The following is a 20,930-nucleotide window of genomic DNA, read 5'->3' as shown; positions in this document are numbered from 1 at the left end:
AGGTTTAGATTTGAGGTCAGATTGGAACCACAGAACCTAATGCCTGACATTGCACCATTATGCATTTCAATTTTTAAATTCTGCAAATCAAATTTTCTCTTAGAATGTCTTGAAAAAAGTTTCACTTTTAAAAAAAGTTTCATTTTTTAAAAAAATCTCTGTTTATAAGGCACTGATGCTGAGAAAAGGTATACACAGAATTCCAGATGCAACTAGAACTATGTGGAATCGTGGCATGCTCAGTAACCATAAAGGATTTTTCTTTTTGTCTTGCAACTTAAATCTCTAGAAGATCTTGCTATTTTTATCTTGGAATGTTTTTGCCATGTTGACTCTTTGAAGATTAACCCGGAATGCAAATAGGATATACGATGGATGTTCTTTTTTATTCAGTGTTTAGAATACCTCATGGCATCTGACTTATTGCTACAGGTTTGTTATCCTTTCTCAACCAGTGTTTGAACTCCTCCCACTCTTACCCATTCATCACCCTGATAGTCCTGTCCAAAGACTATCAGGTAAAAATACAATAATCAGTCAAAGCCAGATGGTGCCAGTGGCAAAAGCAAGCATTTCCCCTCACGGTGCCTGCAGTAAATAAATAAATAATACAGTCACATTTGACAATTTAATGAGTATAAATTTACCACAGCAGGAAATTCCTCCCCAAATATTTAAACAATTAAAATGTAAAAGGAAAAATAAATAAGTATTTTGTGGTGGTAGACAGCACCAAATTTCTTTTTCATTAATCTTAGAAAATACACTGCATCACATATCTTGACACAGGTGGAAAGAAGTATATGGGATGTTACTGGTCAAGATAAGGGACAGAAATCGAGAATGACATGGAGGAAGGTGGAAGAGATGTATAGCACATTTTTAGCTCATTACTATTATTGCATCTGAGCAGAATTTAAATTCTTTCATTCATTCAAGAAATACTTATTGAGCATTCAATATGTGCCAGGCACTGTAATAGATGCCAGAAAATATCAGTGAATAAAAGAGTCAAGAAGCACTCATGAAGTTTGTATGCAACTGGTGTGAACAGATAATAATAATAACCACCATGTTTCCACGACGATAAGACCTAATTGGAAAATAATCCCTAGCATGATTTTTCAGGAGGGCATTCCCTGAACATAAGCCCTAATGCGTCTTTTGGAGCAAAACTTAAGACCCGGTCTTATTTTGGGGGAAACATGGTATCTTGGGTGGATATAAGGACTAGAGAGAAAAATGGAAGAGAAAAAAAGGAGACAGGAAGGGAGTGTAGAAGTAGGGTGCTACTTTACATTGGGTGATGAGAGAAAACCTCACTGATGGGATCTACATAGATGAGTTGTGAGAAGAGCCCTGAGAATGTAAACAAGCAAGTCATGAAAATGAGGCTCAAAATCTAATCTGGAACCGAGGGAAGCAAGCTGGCCCTAGGAAACACAGACAAGGTGAGACCACTGACAGGACCATGGGCACCACAGCCACCAGACCCCAAATGCCACCATCACAGAGGATAATTTATAACATCTATGCATCATTCCTTGAAGATTCAAAGTGGCTGAATCTAGTTCTTGAGATGCTCACATTCCAGTTGTTTGGAAAAGATGGGCTTCTCTAGCTTCTAAGTGTGAGGTAGGCTGAAATTTCTATTCCTATTTTATTGACCATATCTATAAGATAGGCTAATTTTATTCCAGTTCCAGACTTCAAGAACGAATATATATTAGCCCTAAAGAGCTTTGAATGTTATTAAACTTCAGACACACACACACACGCACACACACACACACTCCAAAGTCCAGAAAGTAATCCTTGTAGAATTCCTACCAAAAGATACTTAGACATATGATTCATTTAACGTACACACAACATCACTATCAACAATCAACAATATCAAGCATCAACAATCATGAGCAAGCAATAGCTAACATCAAGTGCTTACTATATGCCAGGTACAGTTCTAAGTAGTGTACATGTATTAACACATTGAATTCTTAAAAATCCTTTGGGTTTTCAGATTGTGGTATTTAAGTCTTAATACCTACAAAAGTTCTCTTATTCACAAAAGGTATCCATCCTTCAGGCCTCCGAGGCAGGTTGGATAGTCACATCTACGTGAAAACGAAACAAAACACTAATGCATTCCTATAATGGGAAGCATTTTTAAGCAATTAGGAAAATACAACTGGTTAATGAAATTATCTAACAGCACATTCTAGAATACAGACTTTTAAATGGACACAGATGGGTCTACCACACTATACTGTGAGCTACTTGTTGGCAGAGAGTGTTTCTTGCTTTTTTTCTTTTTCTTAAAATTTTATTGGGGAATATTGGGGAACAGAGTGTTTCTCCAGGGCCCATCAGCTCCAAGTCATTGTCCTTCAACATTCAATCTAGTTATGGAGGCCGCAGCCCAGCTCCAAGTCCAGTCACCGTCCTCAATCTTTAGTTGCAGGAAGCGCAGACCACCATTCCATGCGGGAATCAAACTGGCAACCTTGTTGTCAAGAGGTCACGCTCCAACCAACTGAGCCATCTGACTACCCCTCTGGCAGCTCTGCTGCAGCTGGTTGTCTTCAATCTCACTGTGGAGGGCACAGCTCACCGGCCCATGTGGGAATCGAACTGGCAACCCGCTCTAACCAACTGAGCTATCCAGCCGCCTTCATCTTTCTTTTTAAAATTATTTCTTTATTTTCAGTACTTGGCATAGTTTCTGGCTCAGTAGATGATGAATCAGTGTTTGTTGAATGAATAAATGACTTTCATATAACATTTGAAGAAAATACTGTCTCCCAAAATTAGTCCTGATGAAAAAGACTAATTGGAAAATAAGAGGAGTCGAAAACAGAAAACGGAAAAGTAACTTCTAGTCTTCATTTGCAAAAGAAGCCTGTCCATTGACGAATCACATAAATGCTGACTTCACAGATTTGGAATATTTAGAGATATGTACATCCAGAGATTAAGAACACAAACCTCTTTCACCCCTCTGAAAGAAGTAGTACTGATACAGCAAGGAATTCCAGTTCCACTCTTTCTGAGGGGAATAATCTTAAGCACAGAACTTCCCAACATCTGCACCAGGAAGGACTGAATGTACCTCAGTGTTTCCAAAACTCTGCTCCCTAAGCTTTATCTGAGGGGCTTCAGGGGAGAGATGATGGGGCACACCACACAGAGCTCTGGGCCACCAAACTCTTCATTAGCAAAAATGGCCAATTTTATCTGTTTTGTGCATTTGGGTTTTGAGAAATATCTAGGACAAAAGTTTCTGTGGCTAAAAAGAAGGAAAACAACAACAATAACAACAAAAACACCTAGATAATATCTAAGATCCCTTTAAGTCTACTAATCAGCCATGATTATCACCACTGAGCATACAGTGAAAGAGATGACAACTTTTCCCTGGGAGATTAAATAAAAAGTTAGTTCATAGCTTAAACTGTAGAATCAGTATGTGCAAGCATTGCATAGTCCCTCGTGAAATCTAAAGAGAGGAGAATTCAGGAATGAAACTTAAACCGTGTCTAGGGAAATAGCAAAAGATAACACGGGTAAGTATAAAACATATAAAACACACAACATACACACATACATGAACAACATGGGGGAGGAGGAGTTACTAGGAAGGTTACTATTGTAATAGCAGCATGGATCCAGATGTAGAATAAAGAAATGTCTGGAATGGTTTTATGAAGTAGGTTGTTTTTCAACACAATTTTTGGAGGCACAACATGGTTTGGCAGAATGGAAGAATGAAAGCATTTCAGGTGGTGATAATAGCATCACTTAATGTCAGGACGTAATAAAAGCTTATATGTATAGAGAATGCCTCGAGGATTTTGTTACTCTTTAGTCTCATTGGTCTATTCTCTCATCTTCTTGTACCAACACAGGCCTGACCTGTTGACCTTCTACTGGAATCCAAAGAAAACTCTTCTTAGTTCCAGAGAATTTGGCTGAAATTTAGTTTAATCAGAACAATGAAGATTTGTTGGCCCTTCCTGGAGTATGATAAGATTTTTGGCAACTTAAAATTTACAGTGGCCTGACACTGCAGTGTCTCTTCACATCAATTGAGAATAAGTCCAGAGCGTTGATGTGAAAATGGTTCTCCACTCTCTGAAGGGCTCATTTGAGAAAACAGCCTATGGAAACAAAGGAATGTATAGCTAGATCAGTGGAATGGAAAATGAATTATCTTCTAGAAATGGCTCCAAGGGTTTTCCACCCATGTCTGCTGAGTCTTTTAAAGTTCCACTATATCCCACCAGAGCTCTCCAATGTTGAATATTTGCTTCCCTCATATATTTTCATGCATCTTTGCCACCTCCCACATAATTGCTGAAATAAAAAATGTACAACTGAGGAAAGTGACTCATTTTTTTTTTTTTTTTGTCAACTGTAGTCTGCTTCATCTTGCCTTCCTTTTGCTCTTCCATTCCTTAAACAGGAAAATTATATTCTTTAGGTCCTTTTCAAGTTTGATTTTGGAGTGAACTTTACCCAAACCTAAAAATGAGATGTGTTTCCAAGTTTGCTTTTACATGTTAGTTGTTTGAATCTTAGAATATCATTTCCTGAAGCAAAAAATCTAAAGAAGTGTTAAAGTTTCCCATCCAAACCAAAAGAGTATATTTAATCTCTGTTATTTTAGGTTTAGTTCAAAGGGACCTACCTACCTAATAACCACGAGTCACTCTTCTCCTTCTTGATCCTCAAACATATTCTTAAAAAGGAAACAGAGTACATGGAAGACTATTTCTCCCTCTTCAGAATTCCAAGGTAGGGGAGGGGGCATTGCTTCTCAGCCACACTCCCCAGAAGGAATCCTTTTTGTGTGTAAGAAACATAAGTCAGACATTGATAAGTAAATGATTAACTGGCCATTTGTTTCTTCATTTCCCTGTAGGGAAATCTACTAGTATCTTTCCTTTTGTTTATAAATTGGGAAGTAGGTACAACAACATCAGACAGATGGATGCTTTCATAGCACATATAGAGGGACCAGGAAAAACAACAAGAACAACTAAACATCATACTGTATAATTTTTCTAACTCAAAATGAAAGAGAGTGAGAGGAGAGAGAGTGTGTTTATGTATAACTACAAGTGATGCCACATCATTAATAAACAGGAAGGACCTGAAGCCTCACCAGGATTCCTGTGGGATCAGCGCCCGGAGACACCCATTTTAGATGTTAGGAAAGGGCTGAATGTTTAGCACCAGGCTTAGAAGGCAGATTAATGGGTTAAGAAAACGACTGTACCTATATATTTTAAGCTGCTACTCATCCTTAGCCTAGATCAGAAAAAGTTAATCATGCTAAGTATGGCCATGTTTTAGTCTGTGTTAACATATATTTCTACAAAACGCTTCTTGTTATTTGCTGAAGCAACCAGCTGGGACCACTTGGGTGAAATCCAAGTCTATGGTCTTAGCTCTGTGTGAGCTACCTATTAGGTGCCCAATTATAAACTGTACCAGAATGGGTAGGTTCCATGATTGATCAGGGGAAATCGAGAAACCTTTGCTTTAGACCTAACCAAATTTTGCCATTACATACTATTCATTGGACATGGATGTTTGTTCATTTGTGTAGGCTCCATTTACTCAGCTCTTATTTAATGGGAGCCTATTATGTGCAAGGCATTGAACTAGAACTATACACAGGCAATAAATGAAACATTATTTCTTCCTTAAAGGAGCTCCGACTATAACGAAAGAGACAGACATGTAAATGTATACTTATACAGTCTGTTGAATGTTGCAGTAGAGGTACACACTAGACACAATGATGGCACAAAGGAGAGGATATTCACACCTGCCTGGAAGGTCAGGGAGATCTCCCAAAAGAAAAACAACTCCAGCCACATTGTGGAAATAAATTGGAAATGTGTCACATAGAAAAGGCGAGAAAAGATATTCCAGGCAAAAGGAACAGTGTTTGGAAAAGGAGAAAAGGTGAAATAATATGGGTTATTCCATGAAATTATTCAATTTCAATGGAGCATATGATGTGAAGAGGGGTGGACTTTGAAGTTTTAAGAGATAAGCAGGGATCAAAAAAATGAACAATATATATACAGAGGGTGCCAAAAAAAAGTATACATATTTTAAGAAAGAAAAACTGTATTAAAATTGCAATAATATATACTGATAACACAAGATGAATACAAGTCACGTTTGATTTCTGCAATTACAAGAGGTACTCAAAGTGGTTACCATCAGCATCCAGACACTTCTGATTTCGGCGAACTACTACTTGAGCAATGCTGACCAAAGTTTCCACTTGTATACATTTTTTTGGCATATATACATACATATATACACATATATACATATGTACGTATATATGTGTATATGTGTGTGTATATGTGTATATATATGTGTATATATGTGTGTGTGTGTGTGTATGTGTGTGTGTGTATATATATATATATATATATATATATATATATATATATATATATTAAAGTCAGATCAAGAGCAATCCTAAAAGAAAATGAAAGAAATGGGGCGATGTGTTAGAAAGTTATTTGGATACCACTCAGATTTGTCACAGAAGGCGTCTCAAAAAGCCAGAGAAAGAGCATTATGTGTAGAAGGAGAAACACATACAAAAGTTTTGAAAAAGGAATGTGTGTTGTGTGTTTTAAAAACTTAAAGGAAGTCAGCAGACTTGGTGATCAAGAAGGGTAGGTATAAGAAGTCAGACAAGGAGGCAAGGCCTGAATCATGTAGGATTTTGTAGGCCTTGGTAATAATGAGTTTGGTTTTGGTTCTAAGTGGAATGAAAAGCTATTTAAGGTTTTTAAGTGGGGAAGACACATGATCAAACTGACATTTTAAAAAATGCCACTCTGGCTACCGAGAGGAGAATTATTTAAGGGATTGAGGGTAAAAGAAGGAAAATTAGAAGAGAAGGCTATTGCATTAATCTTCGTGAAAGATGACTGGGTTAGAGTTGACAGTGGGGATGGAGAAAAGTGAAAAGATCAAGACATAACTTTGAGGTAGAGAGTGAGGGAAAAGAAGAAATGAAAGGATTTTTTGTTTGTTTTTTACTTACAGAAATTAGAAAAAGTAGCAGCATCTAATGACAAAAGGAAGATTGGGGGAATGAATGAGGGTTGCATTTCCATATAGGTGACAAGACAAGAAAGTAGAAGAGATTTAGAAATAAGAGATGATGACTTATTTTTAGATCTGTTGAGGTTGGGGCTCCTGAGGGTCATCAGCAAAAGATTTTCAGTATACAATTAGATGTAAGGCTCTAGAACCCAGGAATTAGAAAGCCTGAAGAATTTGAGACCCACTGGTCCATGTGAGTTAGGGGCATGGATTACATTATCTATGGCGCTTCCATTGAGTAACATGCAAGAATAAGTACAAAAGCCCACCTGGGTAACACCAGCTTTCCAGAGACTGTCAGAGAAAGAGGAGCCAAGAATAAAAAAACAAAACAAACAACAACACCAAAAAAACATATGCAACCAAAGATGTAGGAGAAAAGAATCAGCAGAAATGGGTGTTCTAGATGCCAAGAAAGTAAAGAGATTCAAGAAAGAAACCATGATTCATGGTTTTGAGTGACCCAGAAATGTCATAATTCTACTTATCTTTCTGAGAGTTTACAGAGCTTTGTCTTTGTCTTATACACCCCGACAGAGTCTAACACAGAACTATCACAAAGTAGATATCCATATATCAATCAGCATGTGTTTTTTGAGCCAGGCACTGAACTGGATACCTTACCTTCAGAGGTTTTGCAAACTAATTGGGGAAAATTACGTACCTACAAATACAAACGGATAATCAGGTAATCAGGTAAGATTTAATGAATGCCAAAGAAACGGGACAGGTAATATGTACTACTGAAGAACTAAGAGGGGAAGATGGCACAGAGAAATGTGGTAGTCGGGAAAGCCTTCACAAATGAAATAACTCTTGATTCAGGCCTCGGGGGTTGGATGAGATTGAGTTAGGCAGAAAGGGAAGCAGTGGAAATGACAATAAAAAAAAGTACATGGAAACTAATACTTCAATTCGTACTAAGTCTGACTGGGACAGAATGCCAACGTGAAAGAGGAGCTTTGCTATAGAACATGCTATTTTATAAGCTGGAAAGCCTTAGAGGCAACTTAATTCAATACTTTTGTTTATATACAGATGACAATCCAGAGAGATTAAATTTGTTTAAATTCACAAGCCTCGTCAATGGCAGAGCCAGTAGGAGGTAAGGCAAGAATACAAGACTGGTATCAGATTCAGAGAAAACAATCATAAATAAATACAATTAGCCCTATAAACAAAGAAAAGTCATTGAAATTTTGAGGAAAACAAGAAAGTAAAATGCAAGATTAACCAGTAAGCAATGTGCAAAGGTGATGCCAAAAGCAGGGAATTTTGGTGACTACCCAGCCTTTTTCACCTGGGGTTTTTCATCTGAACAACAGAACACCAACAATAAAAAGATCTGAGTAACTGTTTTCTCCATTCTCACAAACGGTTGTGTGTAAGTAGTACCTGTCCTGTCTAGATGCTAGATGTTAATTCTGGCCTTTCGTGCCTTAGGACATTAGGTCTTGATTCTCTTAGAATGCTGGTTGAGAAAGGCTGGCAGAATAAGGAAAGGACAGATATGAAAGACATTGCAAATAGAATTTGGCTACTGATAAGATAGCATGTGTGGCTTTCATGAAGGAAGGAAGAGTAATCAGTTATTCCATGTAATGAGCTGGGTAACTGGGAATGTGCTGGTCTGCAAAAGATATTGTCAAAAGTAAGGGAGTCAGAGGTCTAGTCTAGGGAAAAATGACATGACACTTTCTGAGGTGACAACAAAGAATAAAAGGAAAAATAACAATTTTAATAACTGTAGATCTTGAATTATGGGAAAGTTGATTTTTCTATTGGTTTCCCTATGGCTCTTATAGTTTGGTTCTTTAGAGATGGATTTTACAATATACCCAAGTTCAGTAAAAGTAACAATCTTGATAAGACATACTTAATAAAATAAACTTCAGTTTGTACACAAGTCAATCAGTGTCCAGTGATACTAGAATGATAATATAGGAGAATTACAGAGGCCTGCAGGAAAACCCTTAATCACTGAAATATAATCTAGCATAAAATAAGACAATGCCTGTGAGGACAAAATTGGCATTCTTTTTTTTAGCCAAGAATCAATAGTTTCTTCCCATGTAAGTGAGGATAAAATTGATTTTGTTCCTAAGTATGCTTAAGTATACTTAAGTATACTGGTACCCAAACTTCTTGAATTCTTTCCTGAACACTCTTGTTCTTGGGCTTATTGTGCATTCCAGATGACGTTCAGAGGTGAAGTCTGACCCAATGTTCTCATGCAGTTTTCACTCAAGGGCTATGGCTTAATTCTAAATTGAGTAATTCTATTTTATAACTCCTCCTTCCTTTTCAATTATAATCTTCATTTCATCCTCTATACTGGTTTTACCCCAAAGATGTAAAGTATGAAGTTCAAGATGGAAGAAAGAATATGCAAGAAACTAAATCTTGTTGATGTTTTCTATGGAGCTTTCCAGTTAACTGTCCTGTGACCACCCTGTATCTTTCAATGAGAGACACTCAAAGCCATGGGAAACACTGAATTTAGATTAGCACGAAAGATGTTCAAATGAATACTAAATGTCAACCTGATTTCTCCAGAGTAGCTTTCCCAGGTGATAGAGAAAACAGAATCATCTTCTCTTTCACTGGAGTAAACAAATCCTTGAGATTCAAGGGTTAAGGGTAAGATTCTGAAGATCTTACTCTTTAGAAAAAAATATATTTGAATAAATCAAACCCCCAAGTGAGATTTGACTAAAGAAAGAGCCAATATTTTTTAAATGAGATAATACCATTCTCTCCTTCCTTTTGAAAATCTCAGAAATTGTTAGAACTATTAACCCAATAAAACACTGGAAGAACAATTCTCCAAATGCCTACGTGAAGATGAAGTGAGAGAAGTTTATGATGTATCTCTTATGAGGCCTCACTATTTCTTTACATCTCTCAAATGAAATACTATTTTTTCCATTGATTTAAAGAGAAAGGATTTTGAAACGCAATGTCCACCCTAAATATACTCAATGCCTTTTCCCTTCCCCCATTAGAATTCTGTAAGAGTCTGGATAACAAAAGTAGGCTGCCCTCAATACAACTTTTTGAAGAAATCTAACTGCAAGTTAATTATTTGGAAACTGAGAATTTTTCTTCAAAAAGCATCCTGCCTTGATTTTTTTCCTTTCTCTTTTTTAAATAATAGAGATGATTGCCTCTCCTGGAGTTTGAGTACAACTGTGGAATGCATCCTTTGAAATACTGTTCAGGATCTAATTTGGCAATTAATTTTACTTCTCAGCATAAATTCCAAGCAGATAAATTAGTTTTTGAACCAAAGCATATAGGAGTGGGGAGAGAATTTACATTCTAGCAGCTCCTAATCTAGGCTAGTTTCTAGGCTAATTGTGCTGACTAAGAAGTTCTGAAGCAACTTAGAAAAGCAGCCAATTCTTGAGTTTGCTTAACATTTGGAGACAATTTCATTTATTTTCTCTTTGCTTCATTTAGCTCCTTTATATACTCATTAATGGGAAGATATGAGGGTCTTTCAAATTTCCATTTAAAAATAACATTTTTGAATAGTTATTAGAACTGGGATTACAAATAATGGATGTAAGGCTAATTGCCAAAATTCTGCATTTAGAGCAAACTGGTGCATATGGAGACAACAGCTCAATATTTCAGAAAGTGCCAATTTGCTAAAAATAGATAAATATGATGATTATTGCTGGAATTAATTCAAGGACATTCAGAATGAGATGACTAATATCAAGGAGTAGAATTTCTCTGATATAGATCCAAGGGAGATGTTTTATACCCATTATTGACCGATACTTTCACAGAAACAGATTCCGCAAACTGAAAAAAGAAAAGAGAGCAAAACCACACCATGACAAATTAGCATGAACATATGGTATTCCTCTTAGACAAGCAGTACCTGCCAGCATTCAGCTTCTGAAAGACAGTGAAAAACCTGTGCCTGTCAACTCCAAGTGTAGAGATTTGCACTAACCATTCTTTTTTTTGGTATGAAAGCTCATGAGATCAGTTATCTGTGTGGTCACTACTTCTTTTTAGAATCATTAGTGATGATTACCTATCAACAATAGTATGTAATACAGACCAAAATGAAAACAACCAAAGGGAAAATTTAGTGGTCTACCACATTTGAGGTAAGTCCCTCCTGATCTGGGCAGCTACCGTGCTACAGGTATACATGCAGGAGACTCTTTTGCACAAAATTACTCTCTGATAGGTGTGGCCTTTCAGAACTCTGTCTAAACATGTGACCTGGCCCTTCCTGCAGACAAAGATTGAGAGATGATTGGTCCATTGATAACTAGTTGACCCAAGAAATGAATCAGATTCATTAATTTTCATTCTTTCTCTAATTCATTCCCTCTCTCTCTCTCTCTCTGCCTCTCTCTCTCTCTCTCTCTCTCTCTCTCTCTCTCTCTCTCATTTAGAATTTTGAATGGAGAGACAAAGAAGCTACGGTTACTAGTTACTGAGTCTTTTAAATGCAGGGCTCCAGAAAGAAAGTCTATCAATTCCTGTTACTGAGGTTCCCAAATCTACTTCTCTGGTTCCCCTAGGTTTGAAAGTATTTTTCAAAATATGCATAATATTATTTGTTCTATTTTAGACTTTTGGCTTCTAGGAAAAACAGAATCATTTTAGATAAACTTGATCCAACGGTTATACTTAAAACTATTTTCAAATATTATCCATATATTAAGAAATAAGAGTCTTTAGTTTGCTAAATCCCATTGCTTATATGAGAATTTGATAAATTTCGTTTTATTACATTGGTAACTTATCCCAGTCAACTAGGGATACAGGAGAACTGAAATGTGTTTTGTAGAGATCCTGAAAGCTTAGGAAATTATTCATGGCATTTAGAATTGAGTTGGAAAAGGCTCAGGACTGCCTATCACTTCTGGTCAAGGTTAATTTCTGATGCACTGAGGAACCCTGAAGTTCTATAAAAATGGTGCTCAGGTGACAATCTTTGAACTTTCCCCAATCAGGCTTCACCCCATTTTCAGTCTTCCAACCAGTCCCACATTCCCTCTCTACTCTTCTGCCTGACTGGGCCCTCATGTGATGGATGTGAGCACAGCATGCCTGGTAACATTAACGCTGAGAACCCAGTTTGGAAGTGAGGTGGGGGTGAGGATGGGATAAAGGAGAAGCAGTCAACTTAGTGGGTGGAGACAAGAAATGTAAACAGGAAGAAAAGACTAACACATAAAAAGATAAAAAGAAATATAGTGCATTTTTCTAATGTATTTGAACTGACCCCTGGGTTGTTGTAACAAAGATATACTATACTCCCATTCATTTGCATGGTTAATTTTTACTCCATAGAGAACAGGAGAGAAGAGATGAGAATGCGAGACCTATATCTATATTGTATACAGAGAACAAGGGTACTTCTTTGCATAGAACCATGAATACTTTAGGTTTCAATATGTGGAATTCCTGAATTAATGATATCCTACACTTGAAAAACACATTGTTTGAAAAACACTTTTATTTTTATGACTTTATTTGAGCCTCAAACCAACCTAATAGAAAATCCAAGTGAGGAGTTGGAGTGTTCTTTTCATGTGTCTACTATACAGATGAATAAAATGAGTCTCAGGACGATTGAGTTACTTACCCAAGGTCACATGACAAGCAATTGGCAGAGCCAGGTCTAGAACCCAGGGGAAAGGTTTATTCCACTACAAAGACATGAAACAGGACATTAAACAACAACGTCTAAGAAAATAAGATCTGTAAATCATTAAGGATAGGAAACCTGGAGGGTCAGACTCCCATACTACAATGAAAACTCACTGCAAATGTGCCACTCTGATCTAAGCAAACAGAAGAAGGGATTGTAACTGACCACACCACTTGTGAGGAGGACGAATCATTGAATGTGTATGTACAGCCAGCTTTGAAAAGGTATATGAGAATGGTCTTCTGTCCCAAACATCTCCCCTAATGGGCCATCATGATGATCCTTCCCTTCCTACTTTTATTATCTCGATAAATGTTTATTTATTGAGAAGTTAATATGTTTTAGACATAGCTTAAAACGCCTGTTTTGTCTAAAACATCCATTTGAAAAGTTGGATGAGACAACTTCTTTCTGAAAGTTTTTTTTTTTTCCCGTAGCCTCACCCACTAAATACTAGTATGAGGTAGTATTACTTAATCAGGAAAACTCCACTTGGATTTGGGAGGAGGAGAAAAAATAGAAAAACTCAAACAGATTGAGAGCAATGAGCCAGATATAGAAAAGAGTGTGGAGACTGGGAAGCACTACTCAACTTTAGCCGCTGAAGACAAGTTTCACCTATAAATCATTTTGTCTTACTGCTCTTATCAAAGCCACGCCAATTCAGTCAGAGAAAACATACTATCTGGAGTCTGGCAGGGAGTATTTTCATGGAAAGCTGTGGCTGCAATGTGCCCCATATTGGTCACAATAAGCCTACTTCAGAATCCAAATCCCTTCAGTGTAATTTTATCTTTCAAACATAAGAAAGATAATTGATCTGATTTTCCTTCATTTAACTGACACTTGAAGGACTGCTTACCATTCAACCTCCCTTTACCTCCATGCAACACTTTTCTTTGAGGAATATTATTATGTGGCTACTTCAGCAGAAAGGAAAGAAACCCAACTGGAAATAAAATTAATTCTTGAACACAGGCCCCCTGAGCACAGGCCAGCATATTTTGAACTTTGTGTGATCAATGAACTAAACCAACCAAGAGTAGCAACAGATTGAGTCGAGGTTTATCTGGAAAAGTTGTGGACCAAAGCAACAAGCATAAGCCTTTGGGGCCAAAAGAAAGGGCATCAAAAGACCCAACACTATTGTAACTAGGCATCTTTCCAAGGACTTTGCTAACCTCAGAGAGTGCGGCTACCTGTTGGTTGGTGGGGGAAGAAGACATCAAAAGGAGGTTTCCAGATAATACCAGTTATGGTAGTTTGGAGACACACAATAATAATGGGCTCATTTTGTGCCTGCTTTCATTAAAAAGGGATGGTTATCATCTTAGGTCAATAATAAGAATCAATGATGATCAGCTCTACGTCAAAATTTGATGCCAATAAATTAAAGAGAAAAAAAAACTAGTGGTTCCGTGCATTTAGACATGCTACAACTTCTGGAAAGTCGGTAAACCTGGTTCCATATTCATTTAGCAAACAGATTATCTACAGTTAAAACGAGTTACTATATTTGGCAAGTATTGTAGTAGACACTGGAGATAGAAAAATAATTATCCTATCCTTGCCTTTAAGCAGCTCACAGTACGGACACCAATAGGTGAAAGAAAAAAGAAACAAAAACAAACGCTATACAGTACAACGAGTGACATAATAGCGATATTACAAAATATAGCAGTCACAAAAAAAGGTAGATAGAAGAAAACTTAGGGAGGTCAAGAATGGCTTCAAAGATCTAACTCTTGGAGGGCAAATGAGAATTTTTTCCAGGCTGAGATGGAATATAATGCGGGAAGGGAGTACAGTATGAGGTAGGCACCAAGACCTGAAAAATTGATGTGGTATCATAAGGTGAAAGAAGATGTTTAAAGATGGAACTGGAAGAGTAGACAAGACTAGATCATGTCATCTATGCTGAGCAATTTGTATTTTAGCTTACAGTTAACAGGGAACCATTAGAGGATTTTAAGGAGGAAAATCACATGACCAAATTTGTGTCAGGTAAAGATAAATATAGTGTTATGTGCAAGGAGCATTGAAGGAGAGCAAGATGGAGGTAGGGAGTCCATGTAGGAAGCGATTGCCTTTGTCCAGACGAGAGGTAGTGAAAGTCTGAACCCGGTTATGTGTGGTGGTGTTGAAAAGCAGAGGATGGATTCCAAATCTTTTAAACTAGAATCCAAGGATTTAGTAACTGGATGTAGGGATTGAAAAAAGGGATTATGTTTAGGATTACTCCCAGGTCCCTCAAAAGCTGGATAGACAGTGTTGATGTATAGGGAGGGACTTTCAAAGAAGACTGAGTGGCACAAAACACAAGGCACTGAGTGAAAGAAAAAAGAAACAAAAACAAAAACAAACGCTACACAGTACAACAAGTGACATAATAGTGATATTACAAAATATAGCAGTCACAAAACAAGGTAGATAGAAGAAAACTTAGGGAGGTCAAGAATGATTTTGTACCCAGTAAATGTGGGTATCTCTTAAATACTTAAATAGAGACATCTGTGGGTCAGGAGCTCAGGAGAGATATTCAGTATACAGATTTAGAAATCCTGCAGTTGGTTGAAACTCCAGACAGGAATGAGATCACCTAGAACTGGTGTGTAAAGTAAGAAGAGAAATGGATCAAGGAGAAATGAATCATGAACCAGGAGATAAATTCATATTTGGGGGAGAAGAGAGTGAAAGGAGCCAGCAAAGGAGACTGAGATGGACATATCTGAGAGGGAGGAGGAGAAGAGCTATATGGGGGTCAAATGAGGAGAGAGTTTCAGGAAGAAAAGTAGATAACACAAAATGCCAAAGAGATATCAAATAAGTCACAAACTGAACAAGAGTCAGTGGATTTGGTGTCTTTGGCCATATATTTCAATGGAATTATGGGAACAGAAGCCTTAGTAACATAAATGGAATGGCGAATGGGAAGTGATGAAGAGGAGGAAGTGAGTGTGAAGAGTGCTTTTAGGAACTTTGTTCTAAAAGGGTGAGGCAGAGTACTACAGAGATGGGGATGGGAGAATCTGGAGAGGGTCCTTTAAGATAAGGGAGACAAGAGCATATTCACAGGCTATGGGGAAAGGAGTTAATACTGCAGAAGAGGAAACCTCAAGAGAGAGTAGGACATGATGGAATGAAATTCTGCAGAAAAAAAACCAGGAGAAGAAAGAGCACAAGCAGAGCAATCATCTGTGACCAGAAGGAACTACTTGCTACCAGAAAAATGCAATATAGAAGGGACTGAACAGTCCTGAAAAACTGGCCATTCTAAGCCAAGCTTCGCATTGCAAAACTTGGCCAGAAAAATGTTTGTACAGTTGCCTTGATCTTTGTTTTCACATTAATTTTGGTTAGTATAATCCCTACAAAAACCCTTTAAGGCAAGCAGAGCGGGGTTTTTGCTTGTTTTTATTTCGTTTTTGTTTTTTAGTCTTCATCTATAGGAGGAAACCGAAGCCCAAGATTAGGTCATTCCTTCAAGATCACAGAATCAATAAGGGGCATAAACTAAGGGCTCTCAGCACAGTGCTCTTCCCAACACCTCAGAGAATATTACAAAGATTTCACTGGCAACCTGACCACACTTCTGAAATTCAGAAGGGAGAATCCCTTTGACAGTCACTCCTTTGACAACAGACACTCTTGCTTGGTTGCCTGAATGCCTTTATGATAACTAATAGGGAAGTGAATGCTGTAGCTTCTCTTGAGATGACCTGGGTATGTACATCCTTTGAAATGTTCCTTTAATATTAGAGGATGATTTTAAAGTTGTCTTACTTTATCAATATGAAAAAGGAGAACATTTGGTTAATATATATGCTCTACCCTTGCCTGAAAGGAAACCCCCCTTCCTTATGGGGCCAGGTAAAACTGTAGTATATGGAATTACTAGGCCCAGGCATAACACTGACAATTTCAGTAGGAGGGAGGCAGAGGAGACCACTTGCTACTCTCCCTCTCAGTGAATAGGAGCACTGCTCTTTAGCATAAACCATGAAAGGAGGTTTCTATCGTTTTGCCAGCTCAGCAAGAGACAAAATTAACCCTACGTGTTCTTATCCCAGTTTCCTCAGCATGGGTGGGGAGGGAGGGACCAGAGTTACAGATTACAGGAAGAGAGAGCAGAGCTCATTGTGAATGACTTAGAAGGAATTTCAGTCACCAGATAGGAACACATTTCTAGACTCACCATGCATTTTCTAAGGTTCTCTGCAAGTCCAGAAAATTTAACAGAGGGGAAAAAAAAGCTCTTAAAATGATTTCTTCTGTTTAAATTTGAAAATGTGTGGTAGAAATCAGCATTTTAAGAAATGAGCAGTTTCTATTATATTAAGTAGAATGCCTCTATTTAATTAATTCACTTAGTCCCTGGTTAAACTGGGTGTGGCTCAGCAAGATTTAGGTGGAATCCAATCTATCACTAGGAGGAATGGTCTGCACCAGGCAGCAAGGAGGCATCCTTCCACACCTTTCCCATACACTGCAAGGGAGAGGCGAGGCTGGAATTCTAAACCACAGACCACACTCTCTAAGATAAGGATTATTTGTTGTACGAGGAAAAAGGCAGATGCTCGTGGCCTTGAAAGTGGGGGGTAGAGAGGCTATTTGCTGGCATTGCTGTTCTTTACACTTCAATTACAAAGTAAAGTCCTTATTTTTAAACAAAGGAAATACCTCACAGTTTTCTTGCTTTTGTGGACGCAGATCCTATCTTGCAAGTTTTTCATCATCTGCAATATGCATGGTAATTAAGCTATTTAAAGTTAGCCCCAAGATATTTGAAAATCATAAGCTAGCAAAATCTCGGGAATTCTTTCATTTTATTCCTCCTTTGCCCACTCCTTTATCATCTTCTCATCTCCACCCCACTCCCATTCTCTTCTTCCTGCTGTAATAATCTATAGTGGTAGGTAATTAATGACCAATAAAGATCATTTATGCTTTCTTCTCACCCACGGACAACATATTACAACTCAGAAATCCAAGATTGCTTCTTTATGCTGCTCAAGTGGAAGAGGAAGGAAGTGCAATCTCTCCAGCCCCCTCCCACGTTTCTGCTGGATTTCATGGGTGTGGCAGAGTTTAGACCTTTGCAGGTTTTTGCCCTTGTTTATTCCCTGTTAAGTACTAGGATGATGAATAGATGCCAGAAGAAAGATTAAACACAGTCCAGTCGGATTCTACCATGAATGATATAGGATCATTTCACCCCCAAACAGGAAACCTGTGTGAGACTTAAGTACTCACGCTATATAAATGCCAGTCACTGTAGTGTGGAGCCCACGCCCTGAACACACCATTTCCTTCAGTCAGATTTAATACTACCCTAAACACTGACTACTTATGTGACTGATACATAACAGTGGTAAATAGGGAAACTGACCATTTCACACCGAAGCACACATTCATAAAATGCATGGGCAAAATAGGACAATTTCTATACCTTGCTTTCTCTCTCTTGAATATAAATTATGCTAAAACACAGGCAGGCATGTGGAAGCCATACGGAAGAGCGCATACTATATATGAAGTGTGCAGATGTCATACACATTTACATGCCAATTTCTACAACTCTCTAAACACACAATTTCAACCTAATCACTTTGCACATCCCAGCGAACACTTGGGGCTGTCACTGAGCTAGAACCCTGGTGAGGGCAGCTGTCCCTTTTTGGGGAAGGGAATTCCTTTAGCTCAATTCCCTTTCTAAAAATTATGCCTGTTTCCTTTGTCGAAGGAAAGGTGTGTGTTTATACTTGCATGTGTATACACAGAGTGGCAAAAAGTTATAAACCGGCATATTTTTCTTTTCAAAATTAAAGCTTTTTTTAATGAATAGTGCTGGTTTCCTTAAGGCTCCGCCTTCCTAAATTTTATGTCCCCAGCTCACCAGTGGGGCAACCTCAGGACATTTCCTTGACAGTGTGCTTAACCCAGCCACCTGTATCTATTGCATTTATGTATTAGAATGAAGGAAGGCAAGGAGAGGAAGTGTCTTGGTTTGAAAAATGAGAGCCAATGGAAGCATCAATCTCTAGAACCATAGAACAGTCAGTTTAGGGAAGTACTGCATGTAAGACTCTCATGCTCTTCCTCAAACACCCCTCCAAAAACCACACACAAAATTTCAAGCGCCTGCTAGTTAGCTAGTTACTTGTTTATTTATTTATTTAATCGATGCCTTTCCACCCTCTCCACCCACTGCTATGACATTCTGTTTCAGTCTCTCTTCCTCTTCCTCTTCCATCTCCTGCATCCTCACTCCCCACCCCTCCTTTCAGGGCGCTGGCTAAATGTGCAAAGCTGGCAGACTGTTTCTTCTCCACTCCCCCATCACCCCCTTCGGGTTTAGCGAGTGTTTTACGAATTGCCCGATATCCAATACCTGCACAGGAATAATGCCCAATTCCTATCTCTTGCACCCCATCCCTAAGGCAATCAATCTGCAAAGGGCTTCTTTTACCAAGACTGCCCCCCCCCAGGGGCACGCACATACACACACGCACAAACACACACTCACCCATACCCCACACCCATTTTTCTCCTTAACCTTCGCCAAAATCTCCAAACGTGTTCCAACAAATGTTTGAAAGCTTCATTTGGCGAATGCCACAGCACTGTGGGTTCCTGCGGAATACCATACTCGTCGTTCCTCCCCACTCTCACCCCAATCAAGTTTCTAAAATGTCTTTCAAGAAACAAGTGAGCAATTTGAAATGGAAGGAAAACCTGGGCAGTGGGGGAGGGAGGAAGGAAGGGGGCTCAGATTCTCACTAATCTTGTATGTGTCCCTCTCCCGGATGAAAATGAGTCACCATGATTATCGTCCAGAATGTTAGCCCATCTCTAGTCACTGACAATCCCAGGAAAGATGCAAGAGAAGGGGAGAAAAGACCTGATTTCCAACAGGTAATACGCGGCTCGTCTTTCCCGGAGCTCAAAGCTCCTAGGGGCGTGGTCCACCCTCTCCCCCGACCAGCTGGTGCACAATCGGCTACCGGGGTGTTCCCTTTCCACACCGCCAATTTCTCCCCCAGCCCCAGTTGTCTTGAGATTTTCTTTTTGAAAAAAAAAAAGAAAAAGAAAAAGAAAAGAAAATCCCAACTCAGTTTCATTCATTCATTGAAAAATAAATAAATAAATAAAGCCTTCACATGTTCTTCCATTGACACCTGCGCCCATTTGAGGCGCAGGCATGTAGGAAATAAGGCTTCTTCCGCAGCACATGTGACAAAATTGCAGGACAGAACAAGCAATACTCATTACTGAATGTTATTCCTTCAATCCTGCTTTTTGCAAATAATATACAGGGCTGCCTCCCTACCTTGTAGGTAGCGCCCACATCTTTCCCCCCACACCCCTTTCCACATGCACACCCGCAAAACCGGAGACCTGAAATGCTGAACATTTACTAATAGCCCCCTCCCAAAACACATTTCTGATGTCAGCCAAACAGGCGTATTTTTCCCTCACCTCATCCTAATTAAGAGCAGCATTCCAAAACCAGAGCACAAGAGAGAGAGAATAGAATAAAAGCTGGGACGCAATCCTCAATTCCCATATGCTAAGGAAACGCGAGCACCATGGCCAGAGCAGAAGCAGTTAAAACATTTTTTTCTTTTTCTGTCTTTACAGGGAAATACTGTACTCTGGTCATTTCACATCAGCAAGAAGTAAAAATCTTAGCTCTACCTGTTTGGTTCTTCTCATACAGCACAGCATGGTTGTATCGTCCCTTGCCTTCTTCCTGCCTTCTCTCCTTTCCTCCTCTCTTTCTTATTCCCCCCCTCTCCACCTCTTTTCTGCTCGCTAGCTCACTCGCTCTCTCGCGCTAGCGCGCTCTCTCCCTCCCTCCCTCTCTCTCTCCCTCACACACACCAGGGCAGTTAGCAGCAACTGTAAGGTCCACAGCTATTGCTCATCGCACATGCTCTCTCTTCTCTCTCTCCTCTCTCCTCTCTCTCTCTCTCTCTCTCTCTCTCTCTCTCTTCCCCTCTCCTTCTACCCTCCACTTCCTTACTTCCTCTCTTTCTGAACCCCCCACCTACTCTGTCTTTTTCGCTGTCTCCCCGTCTCTTTCTCAGAATTATTCACT

General features: G+C 38.8%; 1 protein-coding gene across 1 annotated transcript in view; it reads right to left on the bottom strand.

Moving 5' to 3' along the window:
* GAP43 (growth associated protein 43) overlaps positions 1-20,705 on the bottom strand; it is a 96,185-nt gene extending 75,480 nt beyond the window's left edge. The window contains exon 1 of the mRNA XM_081077112.1: positions 20,528-20,705. Coding sequence (XP_080933238.1) covers positions 20,528-20,557 — 30 coding nt within the window. The 5' untranslated portion in view covers positions 20,558-20,705. The remainder of the gene's footprint in view (positions 1-20,527) is intronic.
* Between the last annotated feature and the right edge of the window lie 225 nt (positions 20,706-20,930).

This window comes from Rhinolophus hipposideros, assembly GCF_964194185.1.
Source record: "Rhinolophus hipposideros genome assembly, chromosome: 2".
Classification (NCBI taxonomy): Eukaryota; Metazoa; Chordata; class Mammalia; order Chiroptera; family Rhinolophidae; genus Rhinolophus; species Rhinolophus hipposideros.
The sequence above is the reverse complement of the archived record's forward strand: the minus strand, read 5'-3'. Positions and strand labels throughout refer to the sequence as shown.